Raw genomic sequence first — 14,683 nt, 5'->3', positions numbered from 1 at the left:
ACCTTGTCATCGGAAGCAGCTTCACGGAAGCTCTTGCCACATAATTTCAGTCCAAGCAGCTCAGCCACCTCACCAGCAGTCACCGCTCGGGCTCCAATTATTCGAGACATACGTCCAAACGATTTTTCTGCAAAACACGTTTAATTGGCAGCATAGCCTCTTTCCACCTTTGTTTTCTCTGTATAATATAAGAATTTCCTCCAAAAGGCTCTATCCAGCATGCTTTTCTTTGTCGCCCACCCTCCATAAATGAGATATATGATGTTTTTTTCTTGGTCTCTGTCCCGACGAGGATGGTCCACACTAGTATGAAAGATTGACCGCTTGTATCACTCGACATGGGTATCCGTGCATGATGAGAATGCATTAATTGTGGGTGTATTAATTTGACTACTCTTTTCCTTTTTTCGTAAGAACAAAAAATGTTATTAAGAGAAGAGAGAGCTTTAATGGAGACGAACTGGTCTCACTCCAATGCAGGCAGTGCCATTTATGATAATGCCCGTGCTATTATTCATCGAGTGCCTCACACTGTCATGACTTATGAAGGTTACGAGACAGCCTTGTCAGTGTCTCCTACCAAGGCGCATAGCGCACATGAGGCCCGGCGCCCCACATGTTGCAAAGCTTGAGGAACTCACGAGCGTCCCTAATGAAGAAACGATAAACTTGCACCAAAGCATGAAGAACTCACGAGGGCCCTAACAGAAAAAGGTTAAACTTGAGCCCACTGTCACAAATCGCGACGTCTCCTTAGCCTCATTCACTCCCATGGACATCATTAGACAAGGCCAAGGAGAATTAATTATTCACTACCACTACACAAACTATGATGATGAGAATCTAAAATAATTGAATAACGAAAACCCAAAAAGCAATAATAATAATAATAATAATAATAATGATAAGGCCAAAGAAAGTTTTACACGGATTACGATGATAGTTTAAAAAATTAATAACCAAAACCAAGGAAAACAAAGGGAATTAATTTTTTTTGTCTTATTTATTTTTGTTTTTTTTTTTTTTGTTTTTTTTTTTGCATTTTGTAGAAATTATGCTGATGAGTTGTTGATGTGATGACCGTCTAATTGATTAATAAGAAAGAGCTGGCAAAGTTAGAGCAGGCGAATTTTGATTAAAGGGGACAAAATGATATCTTAATTAGATTTGTATCTTTCATTCTCAAAAATATTAGATATGATCTCTTGTGAATAAAAGTCTTCAAAGTTTAAGTCCCAAAATCATAGAGAAGAAGAACAAGATTAAGAATGGCTGACAGATGTACATGCACTAATGAATGTTGTGTTCAAGGAGAAAAAAAAAATGAGAAAAAAGTTTTGAGCCAAAAAACAAATTATATAGAAGATAAAAAGGAAAAAAGAAAAAAAAAGTGAGTAGCATCTATATATATAGTGGTGTTGGTTGTCACACTAAATTTTCATTTAGGTCATTTTAGAACATTTCCTAGTTTTTATCTTCCACGGTGGGTCGACGTATTATCTCTTGATTGATCAAGAAGATAATTGTTCCTAATAAAACTATATTAACGTGTTATCGAAAACACGGTTTCCATAAGGTTAGCTCGTGCTGGTGCTCCAAGACGCTTTCCCTATGATTCGTTTTATTCATTGTGTTACCCGCTTTAGCGTCCTCTCTTAAATCACTTTGTTTTATATATTTTTTTCACTTATTGGTCAACATTTGAGCATCAATGGGGTGCTCAAAACATGATTTTTTGATGAAGTTTTCTTTTAAAAAACTTTCTAAATACTAAAAAGTGCATCCAAAATGAAATTAAATTAACAAAAGCAAAACTACACTCTGTACTACAATTCTAAAAAAAATAAAAAATACAAGGTAAGAAAAAAGATTTTTATATACATTAAACAAAATATCGAACTAATCATATCAATATATATATATATATATAATAACAAAGTTAGAAAATAAGTTGAGGGAAAGTAAAACAATCATCTATTTTTGGGGGTAGAATAAGTTCAACTAGCTTTTTGTTTAACATGACTTTTTGAGTTTCAATTTAACTAGATTTTTGTTTAACATGATTTTTTGAGTGTCACATGCATATTCATATGGGTTATGTGATATAGTAATCCCCAAAACTTTTCTATTTATTAATATTTCCTAATTAATTTCTTTCTTTTTTTATTGTATTAGGTGAAAAAAAAAAATGCTCCCTCAAGTATTAGCTGGCTCCGCCCCTCTTTGTTTCTATATATAATCAATGATTCGACTCTAAAATATCAACTTATTGTCTAATTACTTATCTCAATAAACATAAAAAAATCACTTGATCAATTATAGGAAAATGGTGATAATATGGTAAATTTGAGTTCAGTTCAACTAGATTTTTGTTTAACATAATTTTTCAAGTTTCACATGTAAATTCATATAGGTTATGTGATATATTAATCTCCAAAACTTTTCTATTTATTGATATTTTAAAATTAATTTATTTCCTTTTTTATTATATTAGTTGGATTTATTTTATTTTATTATTATTATTATTTTGTGAAAACTTTTTTTTTTCTTTCTAGCCATTACCATATTGAAGGATATTCTCAATCCTACAAGTAATGGCTTTCACTTTTAATTATTTAACTTTATTATAAGGTAATTACTTGATGAAATCTTTCTACATGCACTAAATACATTCAATGGTTATTTAATGTTCAAGTTATGACTTATGATAATTCAAAATTCAAATTAGTAATTTAGGAAGACTTCTCAAAGTATATGGAGAACCTTGACAACGTAACCTACTTGAAGGGACATGTGCCTAAAGATTTTCTAAGGGCCTCAAACTTAAAGAACATGTAAATGCTACATAAATGAATCCAAAATTTGATTCTTTGTAATGTACTTTGATGAAATAATTCTATTTTCCACAATATTTCTAATGAAATGATAACAAATATTGATTTGGTTAGTCCTAGAGTAAATGATGAGATTTTTTGAGATGCTAATTGCACTCAAATTATCATGTAAGACAAACACGACATCTTACTTGAATCCATAGTTTTGTAACTTCACTTTAGCCATAATAATTGAGTGTAATTGCCATTACCAACAAATGTATTTAGTCTCGTGGAAAGAAAATGACAATTCTACCTTTTGTAGCAATATGCCTTAATTCTAAAATCTTCTTGGAAATTTTCTTTTGTAATTTAACAATATTTTTTAACAAACATGGCTACCTCAGTACAAGTTAGCATAGGTTCATTTTCATCCTCAAATTCTATTGATCATTCTTAAAAGTTTTCAAGCCACCCTCTCAAACTTCTTAGAAAATGAAGGGGCATCTCAAAGAAGAAATTCTACCCACTCATGTACATGAAAAGAGACAACATCTATGCTCTCTTAAGTGGCTTTAATCTCACTTTCTTTACATTTATGAATTTTTTAACCTAGGCTATAGCTTGAGTTTACCATGTCATTGACTTTAGTATAAAAATCGGAGGACATCTCATCCTCTACCACTTTTATGTTTTTAAAAGTAAATATCAATATTTAAATTTAGATAACTTTACAATAAAAGTGCCTTTATGTATGAAAACTAGGAGATCCAAAGTCTTTTTAGCATATTTACATGTTACTTTCTATGAAACTCGAGAAAATTCACACCATTGAAAAATTATTATAATGTATTTGCATTGACTTACCTAGCTTTATCCTCAAGTCTACGTCATTCTTGTTTGGATTTGATTTCACCATGGATTTACTATTTTTGTCCACAAGAATTGATGGTAGTCACCCAAATTTCATTGTATTCCATACTTTTTCGCCTAGTATTTGAAGAAAAAAATTTATGATTATTACCATAAGAGAAATAGAAACATTTTATTAAAGATCCCATTCTTAATGGTTTCGTGATTTAAGAACATAAATTGAAACTGAAAATAGATTATTTTTAGAAATTTTAACTTGCTCTCATACCACTTATGAATATATTATTGATCACAAAACTTTGGATGATGAATAGGTAGTCCTCAAATTATGTCGAAAAATGACATGCCAAATTAAACTTCTTTTATGTGTATCTCTGATTAACTAATTTAATTAATTTATCATTTTTGATCAATCATATGAATGTTGGAATCGATATAGATAAATCAAAAGATACTTGATATGTACAATGACATTGTATTATTATGTGATAAAATACCTATAGACTTCACTTTTACAAATACAAAAACTATAAGTTCATCAAATGCAACAAAAAGTTACTAAATATGAAAGAAGCTTACTTTATTTTTGCCAAGCCTTATGTCTACTATCATTTAACCGTAGTCATCACATCCGTGCTGCAACACGCCCCTATGTTTCTTGGAAAATCTCTTCAAAATTGTATTAAAGCTTGACAAATCCTTAGCTTCTACCATTTCTTCTTGAAAATACTTTCAAGGTTTTTTGAACAAACCTTGATTTTGAAAGTATAGGATCTACGGTAAAATAATAACATTCTTTGTATTTGTATAGTTTTTTTTTTTGCACACCTATAAAAATGAGATTTTTAATAATTTTTATACAAAAATTATAGGCTTTTATTGATATCAAACTAGAACAATACTTTTAACGAAGATGAGAATTTTCTTAATAAATTTTAAAAATTTCTTGAACAAAAGCACTTCAAGGTAATGCTTGAGTATCCTATTGAACATTCAATCATTCAACATATATATATTTAAAGTTTTGCATACTTCCATCAAAATAATTATTTTTGGTTGTTTTCAAGTATTTCTAATTCATTTATAAGGGTGAATTTTGATTAGAATGTACACTTTATAATATCATTTATCTTATCTTATAAGGTTCAAACTCGAAACATAAGTTTCAAACTCGAAACATAAGTACCTATCTTTGATGTCAAATATTCCATTTGAATATGTCAATACGAGACTTTGGGGTAATAAAATAATTTAAAAAATAATAATTTTTAAAAACAAAAAAAACCAATACATTAACATGTTGAATGATGGAATCCATTTCATTGGAAATTTCAATAATATATGAAATAAATAAATAAATAAACAAATAAATCCAAAATAAAAAAAAATATGAAATAACAATCAGCCAAGAATAATACGTATCACCTGAAATAATAAAAGTTGTAACCGCCAATTGTGTCAGTCAACTAGAGTTAGGAATAGCAAAGCACATTTCATAATAGCTTTAAATTAAAATGGTTGCTTATTAATTATTATCATTATTATGAGGAGGTAAAAACTAGGAACAAAACAAGAGAGAAAAGGAAACAGAGATACCGAGGAAAGACGCAGAGTGGGGCGTGGAGGAGGAGGAAGCCACCAAAAGCCAGTGTCACGTCGAACAGCATAACCGTATTCTTATCCAACAGTTACACGGAGCCTAGAATCTTTCCATAAAGTAATGCCATCATAAATTGACTACTCCTGTTATCCCATTGACGTGTGTGGGGTTCAAATCCGCATGTGGTGCAGCCCTTAAATCATAAATCTTACCCACAGTCACTGCACATATCTGGAAGGGACAACTCTCCCCGATCACCTCAACTGTCAGTGTTATGCTCTCTCTACTCTCTCACTCCCCACTCCTCCCCTTCCTTCTTTCTCATCCAAATCTCCACTTTACCATTAGTAATTGACATTGCAAAACGCCCTCACCAATCATTCATTAGTCATAACTACGAAACTTCAGATTTTAGCATCCAATAATTACCCGCACGCGTTAATTAACAATTCCACCCATCCCTCCAGTGTTTTTAAAGTTCAGTACATTCGTACATATCGATTACGAAAACGATCTCAAGAATTGGCTTCTAGCGTTACGGGTTTTTATTTTTATTTTTATTTTTTAAATAATAGACAAAATTAGGATTACCGATTTTAAAATATTATTTTTTTATTACTTTGAATTTTTCCGAAAACCTTTTTCACTTCTCTTATGATTCGATTTTTGTCCTTTTTAAGGTTTTAAAAATATAAAAAATTGATTTGATACGTCAAGCGTATTTTCAAACTTTGATGCTTGTATTTTTTGAAAATAACAATAAAAAAATAATTAAAATTTTAAAATTTTAAATTATTTTTGGAAAAGTGATCCGCCATAATTCAAAATTTCAACATCTCAAAAGGGTAGAACAGTGGACGCAATCAAACATGCACGAGAACGGCTGGCGTTATCTAAGACCATACGTGGCATCGTTTCCCGCACGTGGCGGGACTAAATAATATTTATGAACCCTCAGATTCCCTAGACCGACGGCGGAGATGAAACGATCGTATGCAGTCGAAGATCAGTCGCCATCCAACTACCACAAAGGATGCGTTACTGTTTCAGCCGTCATTATAAGGGAGAGTTAAAATGAAAGGGGAAAAAAGAAAAGAAGAAAAGAAAACTGAGACGTAAAGTGAGAACGAAAATTCGTAGATATTTCGCTGAAACTTCTCAGATTCCGCCAACTTTCTAAGGTTCTCATTTTTCCCGCTTTTCAAAATTTTTTTGTTTTCATTTTCTCATTCGCTCGAATCTCCTAGAAATTTCACCCGCTGTGAATGAATCTCTGATTTGTTGTTTTCTTTTTGTTTAGATCAGAAAAAGGGAGTCTGAGAACTGAGTCTCCGTTTGGTTGCTGGGAAAACGAGGTAAAGGAAAAAGGAAAGACAAGAAAAGAATCTCGGAGCTGAAGTTAGTGCCTTTTGTTGTTGTTTGTTGTTTTTTGGTCTTCTGAAGGTGAAGAGCTCGGTTAGGACTAAGCTTGGGTTCTGGTGGAGGCAAATTTGTTGTTTCAGAGTTTGATTTGGTTTACCGTCTTACATTTTTCTCACTGACCAAACGGGAGGGTTGTTTGGAAGCTCACAAAATGCAAACTAGGTATATGGAGAGATCCAACAGCCTCGCGAGGGAAAAGAGGGCTTTGGATCCTTCTTCAACGGAAGAAGGACAGTCTGATAGGAAACGACCTGCTCTGGCTAGGTATTTATTTGTTTCTACTGTATTTCTATCTTCTTTTGAGTAATTTGTTTTTGTTGATTCTTGCTTCTACTTTTAGCTGAGAAAATTTGTGTCTGTAAGTATGTTTGATTTTGTTGAGAAATTGGTTGTATTTCTGTTTTCTTTTGAGTGATTCTTGCTTCTACCTTTTTTTCATTTTTTATTATTTTATTAAAGGAGACTACAAAGCAGAATACCTACACAATAATCTTCAAAACTAAACTTGTTTTCGATGAAACGAGACTACAAATTCTTGCTTCTACTTTGTTTTTGTTGATTCTTGCTCCTGCATTTGAACTGCAAAAATTTGTGTGTATATGTGAGTATGTTTGATTTTGTTGAGAAATTGGTCACCCGAGCTGAAAGAATCATATTTATAATTTTTTTAATGCTATGGAAATTCTTTGAAATACAGAAAGTGTTGAATTGTGTCTTTGCGCGTGTTTAGTGGTTGGTTTGGGGTGCATGATGGGAGCTTAAGCAGGGAGAAGGAAATGTTGAACTGGTGGTAGAGAGATTTTGAAACAAATTAGAAATGGAACCTGGCTGTTGGTGGCCAAAATGAAACCCTAACATGAGTTGTTAGGTCCAAACAAAGGAATCGAGGCAGTGGGTTTTTTGTATTATTAATTAGTTCCGTTTTCTATGCCCTGTTATTTTGTTTGTTGAAATGTACTTTTGTTTTGCAGTGTAATAGTTGAAGCTCTGAAGGTGGATAGTCTGCAGAAACTTTGCTCATCATTGGAACCTATTCTTCGGAGAGTTGTAAGATAAATAACCTCTTATATGGATTTCTTTACTTTCTGTGAAGAATTTAGGATAACAGCCTTCTGTTTTTTGTTTGTTGTTTTTTTTTTGGGTAATTTATATGGTCGGAATTTATCTTCATTTATTTCCTGGCCAATTAAATATTACTTAGCACAACATTTTGGGACCTTATAGAGGCAGAGTACCAATATGAATGCTTTTCATTTCTTTCTTTGTTCCTTCTTCTTCCTCCTCCTCCTCCTCCTCTTCTTCTAATTCTTTTTATCTTTTGTTTCTTTGTGGTGCTTTGATATGCTTCCTAATATGTCAAACACAAATATGACTCACTTTCTGTAATATGGTGGTTGAAGTTGTGTAGGATATGAATGACCTTGATGCCATGTCAAAGAACATTGTTTATAGTACAGCTCTGTAATAAGGAGTTATGTCCCAGATATAATAAATGAGATGAAGCCTAAAATTGCATCAAGCTTCCAAAGGATTTTAGTGTTCTTGGATTTCAATATCTCACATGTCAAGTGTCATCTTGGTCCTTGCTTGTTATTTGAACATCTGGTACTATCCACAAACCAGGGACTGAGCATGAGAAGCTTCATCTACTTGCCAGCGACAGACAATGCATATTTATTTAATTTAATTTTTTTTTCTTGATTGTCCAACATAGCTAATAGATCATGGATGGTCTTAGTGTTATCAAAGTCAAAATGTTAATTTTGGAAGTACAATAGTTAAAACGTGTCACATTTGAATTATGTAATTATCAATCAATTGGTGAGTTGCTAACTTAATCATTCTATGGTGTGCTCATTGATTTGCCTGGAGCATGTGTTGCATTTTTCTTTCTTTTTTCCCCCCCTTTTAGGTGCATGCATTAATACAAGCAAAGCATCTCATCTGTAAATGTCTATTTGAACATGCATCATAAACAACTTTCAAATTATTTGGTGTCTGATGCTTTGAGTGTTTCTTAGAGTTTTTGCTTTGGTTGACTGGTGAACAGGTCAGTGAAGAGGTGGAGCGTGCTTTGGCAAAGTTAGGCCCAGCTAAACTTACTGGGAGGTATGAGACTTTGTTATCAATTCATTACATAATGTTAGAAATTAATTATTAATTAAAGAATGTTGTAAGATAATTGTAAGTTTGCCTTCTTTCAAAATGGACATTCTAGTTGGTACATATTTTAAAAATACATGTTGTGGTTATGTTTGACTAATATGATCTGTTGATTGTGAACTCCTGGAATCACAGAAGAGGGTATCCAATATCTAGTGTTTTGTTACTCTGACTTTCTCTCTCTGGTCCTGAAATTACTGCTACATGTCTATTGTACATGGAGCTGACAGTATTTGGCCTGGCTCCGCAGCCTGCAGTACTGCCATATTTCATCATGCATGAGGTTGACAGTATTTGGCCAGGCCTTGCAGCCTGTACTGTTTCAAGGGTGGTTTGGACCCTGCATTTAATTTCAGGGGGACCAGTTTTCAAGTGACAGAAATGACTAGATGCTAACTTTCCTTAGGGTAGTAATATTGGATAAATATTGTTTTGGGGGTTTCTGCTCCTTTCTCTCTCTCTTTATTTTTGTTTTGTTTTGTTTTTTTTTTTTTTAAATTCAACATCATCATTTCTGCTGCTCTTCTTTTCCTTGCTTCATGGTGATCTTTCCATGTCAGTGGTCTGTTCTTCTAAGAGATTAGAAAATGCAGGTCATCTCCAAAAAGGATAGAAGGGCCTGATGGAAGAAACTTACAGCTGCAGTTCAGGTCCAGGTTATCTCTCCCTCTCTTTACTGGAGGGAAAGTAGAAGGGGAGCAGGGTACAACAATCCATATTGTCCTGCTTGATGCAAGCACTGGGCATGTTGTAACATCAGGTCCAGAGTCCTCAGTAAAACTAGATGTTGTTGTACTTGAAGGTGATTTCAACAATGAAGATGATGATGGCTGGAATCAAGAAGAATTTGAGAGTCACGTGGTGAAAGAGCGTGAAGGAAAGAGGCCACTTCTGACTGGTGATTTGCAAGTAACCCTGAAGGAAGGTGTAGGGACGCTAGGAGAGCTGACATTTACTGACAACTCAAGCTGGATAAGGAGCAGGAAGTTCAGGCTAGGGCTGAAGGTTGCCTCAGGCTATTGTGAGGGCATGCGTATTCGTGAAGCAAAAACAGATGCCTTCACTGTTAAGGATCACAGAGGGGAATGTGAGTTGATGTTCAGTATCAAATTATTATTTACTTCTTTTTATATATGCATAAATGTGTGTATCTGTTGGGATGATGGTGGTGAATCTGAAAGATCATTTTTTTCCCAGTATACAAGAAGCACTACCCTCCTGCATTGAATGATGAAGTTTGGCGATTGGAGAAGATTGGCAAAGATGGGTCATTCCACAAGAGGTTGAATAAAGCTGGAATATTCACTGTTGAGGACTTCCTACGACTTGTAGTTAGAGATTCACAAAGATTACGGAATGTAAGAATGTACATTTTGTTGTCATTTCAGAATTTGAATCCGTCTATTGTAATTTTTATTTATTTGTCTCCAATTGTTGTAGATTCTTGGAAGTGGCATGTCAAATAAGATGTGGGATGTTCTTGTGGAGCATGCAAAAACTTGTGTTCTAAGTGGGAAACTTTATGTTTACTATCCTGATGATGTGAGGAGCGTAGGCGTTGTGTTCAACAATATCTATGAGTTGAGCGGCTTAATAGCAGGTGGACAATATCACTCAGCTGATTCTCTTACTGACAATCAGAAGGTAGGTGATCCTATAGTTTGATTTCATTTGGATGTTGTGCTGCCTCATTGTACTACAAAAATAATATGGGGTTTAACTCCATTTAATAATTTTTCATGCTAGAGGAATCTTTCCAGATTAAAAGTAGAGGCTGGTCCATTAGAAGCTGCTGTTGCCAGATCTCTAAACAATAAATATCATATATTTCCTTAAAACAGGATAATTATACTAATGAAAATTTATGGATGTGAAAAAAGAATTAGTGGCTTATTTTGAGCTTTTATATAGTGTAGTTGTGGGGTCTAATCTTTGGATATCTGTGCATACGATTCTCTCTATGTTTAATCGCAAAATTAAACTGAAATTACATTTAATTCAATATGGTCAAGCTCAATATTATGGCATGGGCTGTTCATTTCATAGAATACCAAGGTTTCTATAGGACTTATCTTCTCTTGAGCAGTGAACTTATATTTGATGTTTGTAAAGAAATTACTATTTTCTTAAATTGCAAAAAAGAAGAAAAAAAGAACGGAAAAAAGAAGCCTAAGCAAACTGCCAATTGTTTGGTTCTTGCAGGTCTTTGTGGATACCTTGGTGAAGAAGGCATATGACAATTGGATTAGTGTTGTAGAGTATGATGGCAAGTCTCTTTTAAACTTTAACCAAAGTAAGAGCTCAGGTTCTTCTCAGACTGAAGTTGCGATGGGCCCACAAGACTATCCTAACTCCTTTGACCATCAGCTCACTTTACCAAGCTTGCCGGTTTCAGTTCCACCACAGCAGCCTTCTGTGGGTCCAAGCATAACGGTTGGAGGTATGTGGTTTGGGTGCCAAAACCATTACAGTATATGACCCACAATACAAGTAGTTAGATTTTGTGTAATGTTAATGGTTGATTTGGGTGATTTGATGATATTAAATAAAACTAAAACCATGTTGCTAATCAAAATGGCAAAACCTGGAAAAGATTCTGTCAGAGTAGTTGCATTCATGGATCTAGATCATGTTTTCTCTCCCACAAAATGACCAGGTCACTCCCCTTGTACCTTTTGGTAAGTGTAGTTGGACATAGATATTGGCCTTGGAAGTTCTTTACCCTTGCTTAAGGCTAGAATTGTGGCACCCTTGGCTGTGGGGGAGTTGGTGGAGGTTCCTTCTTCTGAATCAGCATGGGTTGACTCTATTTCTTGTGTTGAGTTTCTGGAATCCCCAGTAAGTGTGGAACTTGTGACTCTGGTTTGTCTGGTGTCATCAGGACAGATTGAGTTTGTTGCTGTAGCAGATGCAAAAGGAGATTCTGTTTGGGTTAATAGGAACTTACCAAGATTTGTCAAGCATGTGGGAATGTCATTGGAGGGTTAAAAGGAGGAAGTCTTGGCTTTAATCAGAAAATTGGAGAATTGGGAATACAAGATCTTTCCTTCAGCCAAAAAGGCAAGGAACTGAGCCATCTCATGTAAGGAAAGGGAGTTGAATAAACTTCAATCCTCTGTGAATTATGGAGGAAGACACTTGGCAGTTGTGAATAATGAGAGGGTGATTGGGCATTCAGTTCGAGTCGATCAATGGAAATTTTAGAATAATCCCTTTGAACATGAGAGGGCTTTAATGATGTGGATAAAAGAAAAATCATTAAATCATTTCTGAGATCATAAAAGGTGGATTTGGTCTATCATCAAGAATCAAAGTTGGACGTTTCATCAACTGAGATGGGATGGGGAGATTTTTGGAGTTTTATGTGTGTTGGGAGGGGGTGGCTATCTGAGCTAGAGGGGCAGTGGAAGGGGGTCTTAATTTATGGGATAATTGGTGGTTGTTGTTAGACAGAATTCAGGTATTTTTAAAGGTGTATAATCTGGTGCTGGGGGCAGAAATTGGGGAGTTTTAGGAGTTGAGGGCTGTAGGAAGATCATTGGTTTATTGTAGGAGATTTTAATGTTGTTCACTTCCCTCTTGAGAGAAGTTCAAGTGGTAGGATCTTCTTGGCCTGAGAGGCTTCTCAGGTTTTATTGAAGATTTTAACTTGATGGATATCCCTTTCTCAGGTGGTGGCAATTGGAGTAGGTTGAGAATGGAAAGTCTTTACTGAAGGCTGGACTACTTCCTAATCTCTCCAGAGTGGGTAGAACATCTCTCAAATGTCTCTCATATCATTCTCCCAAGACCCATTTTAGACTGCCACTCAATTGTTATTAGACTGGGGCTGTGAGGAGTGGGAAAACCCTATGTAGGTTTGAAATATGTGGGTCAAGAGAATGGGGTTTGCATTGTTGTTTCTCTCATTCCTTGTGTGTCCTGTGTACCTCCCGTCTACTGGGGTTGCACACCATTTTGTTAGGTGTCTTTTAATTCATATTATTTTCTTGCGTACCAAAAAAGAAAAAAGATATTGGGCATGAATTTCCCATTCTGGTATTTTGCAATGTCTGTCAGTTTATTCCTCAATTCTTTTCTTTAGATATAGGATTAAGTTCCCCAATGCTGTGGATTTCATATTTACAAATCAGGCTGCACCAAGGTTAGTGTGGGGAGGAAGGTAGATGGTAGTCAAATCCTTCTTTTTTTGTGAAATTCAGAAAAGCTTTAATGTCTGACAGGAGAATAAAACATTCTTCCCTTTATAGGTAAGGCTAAAAAAAGGCATATCTTTAACTTCTTCCAATTTCCATAATGTTTCCTACAACTCAAGAGAAGCAAAGATACACTCATTTTGCTATATGACTAAATGTGGGAGGAGTGCTAACATACTCATGTTTTATTAAATGATTAAAAAAGAATGATCATACATGTGCATGTTGGGATACCAAACTTCTTTTGCATATTAAATTTCTAGATATCCTTTCTCTCCCATGATTTGAATGATCCAGATCTTCATCAAATTTAATTTAAGCAAATCCTATGGCACCTTATGAAGATATATGGTTTTTTGAGCTCTTCCTACTAGTGCAAAGCATTGAGCTTGTGTTTGTTTTATGTGCGTAATAACCCATTGATTTGTTTACTGACTATTTGGATACTCTTTCTGTCTAGGGTATAATGATAATATGCCCACCAGATACCCAATACAGTCGCAGAACGTAAATCTCAATGCTCCTATGCAGTTTGATGGCACCTCATTCCCTCTCCAGAATCAGTTGATTGGCAATCCACACCAAGTGCAACTTCCAAGTAATGAAAGCATGCTTGCCCTTGGTCCCCCGCCAGCAACCACACCAGGCTTCCAATCTGTTGGGACTTCAAATCTTAATTATAGAGTTGATGACTTCTTCCCAGAGGATGAGATTCGCATGAGAAGTCATGAGATGCTTGAAAATGATGATATGCAGCACCTGCTTCGTATCTTCAACATGGGCAATCATGGTCATGCCTCTGCAAATGTTACTGATGATGGGTATCCTTATTCATCAGCATACATGCCCACTTCATCTACAGGTTATGGCTTTGATGAAGATCGAAGCCGTTCGTCAGGCAAAGCTGTTGTAGGGTGGCTGAAGCTCAAGGCAGCACTGAGATGGGGCATCTTCGTTAGGAAGAAGGCTGCTGAAAGACGGGCTCAACTTGTTGAGTTGGATGAACCATAAATTAGCTAGTGAGACAAGCTGTTTTCAACTCCTGTTTTATTCCCTGCTTCTGATTCCTGTCCTGCTGAAGTTCTCAGCGTGAGCAAAGACTGATCTTGGGACTTGAATTGATGCTCGGGGGCGTGGGTCCTTGGACTGCTAATTGGTGGAGTCATCATAACAACGTGACATCTAGGAACCTCTTTGCTTGCACAGTTCTTGCCTGTACAGTAAGCTTGTTTCACACCTCGATAACTTTACTAAATTGTGTTCTGTTTATCAAGATCATATTCTATGCCCGTCATTATTGGCTGCAAGATCTGAATAACCATCGGGTTTGAGTTGAAGCAGCTGAAAATGCTGGTGACACAACTGTGATTTCAGAGGGAATCTTTCTCAAGGCCAGGAAATTTAGCAAGTTATTTATTTCTTCTTTCCTTTTTTCTTTCTTTGGTTTTTCAGACTTAAATTTGAGAGTGGAGGAGTTGAAGTGGCAGGTAGGTTTGTCACTTTCATAGTGGCTAATGTGTTATTGTGGTTACTGTTTGATGTTAGTTGAGATCCAACACAATAAAATGTGCTTTTATTTTACTTGTTGCCTTAGTTGATTGTAGGAGTGATATGGC

At 35.1% G+C, this 14,683-nt stretch overlaps 1 protein-coding gene across 1 annotated transcript; it reads left to right on the top strand.

The window, feature by feature from the left end:
- Positions 1-6,351: 6,351 nt before the first annotated feature.
- Positions 6,352-14,648, top strand: LOC100256775 (calmodulin-binding protein 60 C). Its single transcript, XM_010647858.3, has 9 exons — positions 6,352-6,467; positions 6,587-6,972; positions 7,680-7,755; positions 8,759-8,817; positions 9,465-9,958; positions 10,069-10,229; positions 10,312-10,515; positions 11,074-11,311; positions 13,528-14,648. Exons 2-9 carry the CDS (start codon positions 6,860-6,862, stop codon positions 14,076-14,078), a joined length of 1,896 nt encoding a protein of 631 aa, XP_010646160.1. The 5' UTR covers positions 6,352-6,467; positions 6,587-6,859; the 3' UTR covers positions 14,079-14,648.
- Positions 14,649-14,683: the final 35 nt, after the last annotated feature.

Source organism: Vitis vinifera, chromosome 10, assembly GCF_030704535.1.
Source record: "Vitis vinifera cultivar Pinot Noir 40024 chromosome 10, ASM3070453v1".
NCBI classification, from domain to species: domain Eukaryota; kingdom Viridiplantae; phylum Streptophyta; class Magnoliopsida; order Vitales; family Vitaceae; genus Vitis; species Vitis vinifera.
The sequence above is the reverse complement of the archived record's forward strand: the minus strand, read 5'-3'. Positions and strand labels throughout refer to the sequence as shown.

Bases quoted from the DNA above. Each gene is read 5' to 3' on its own strand.
- LOC100256775 (XM_010647858.3), top strand. From the start codon at position 6,860: ATGCAAACTAGGTATATGGAGAGATCCAACAGCCTCGCGAGGGAAAAG. The intron at 7,756-8,758 runs GTAAGATAAATA...ACTGGTGAACAG, and splicing joins AACCTATTCTTCGGAGAGTT to GTCAGTGAAGAGGTGGAGCG. The intron at 10,230-10,311 runs GTAAGAATGTAC...CAATTGTTGTAG, and splicing joins ATTCACAAAGATTACGGAAT to ATTCTTGGAAGTGGCATGTC.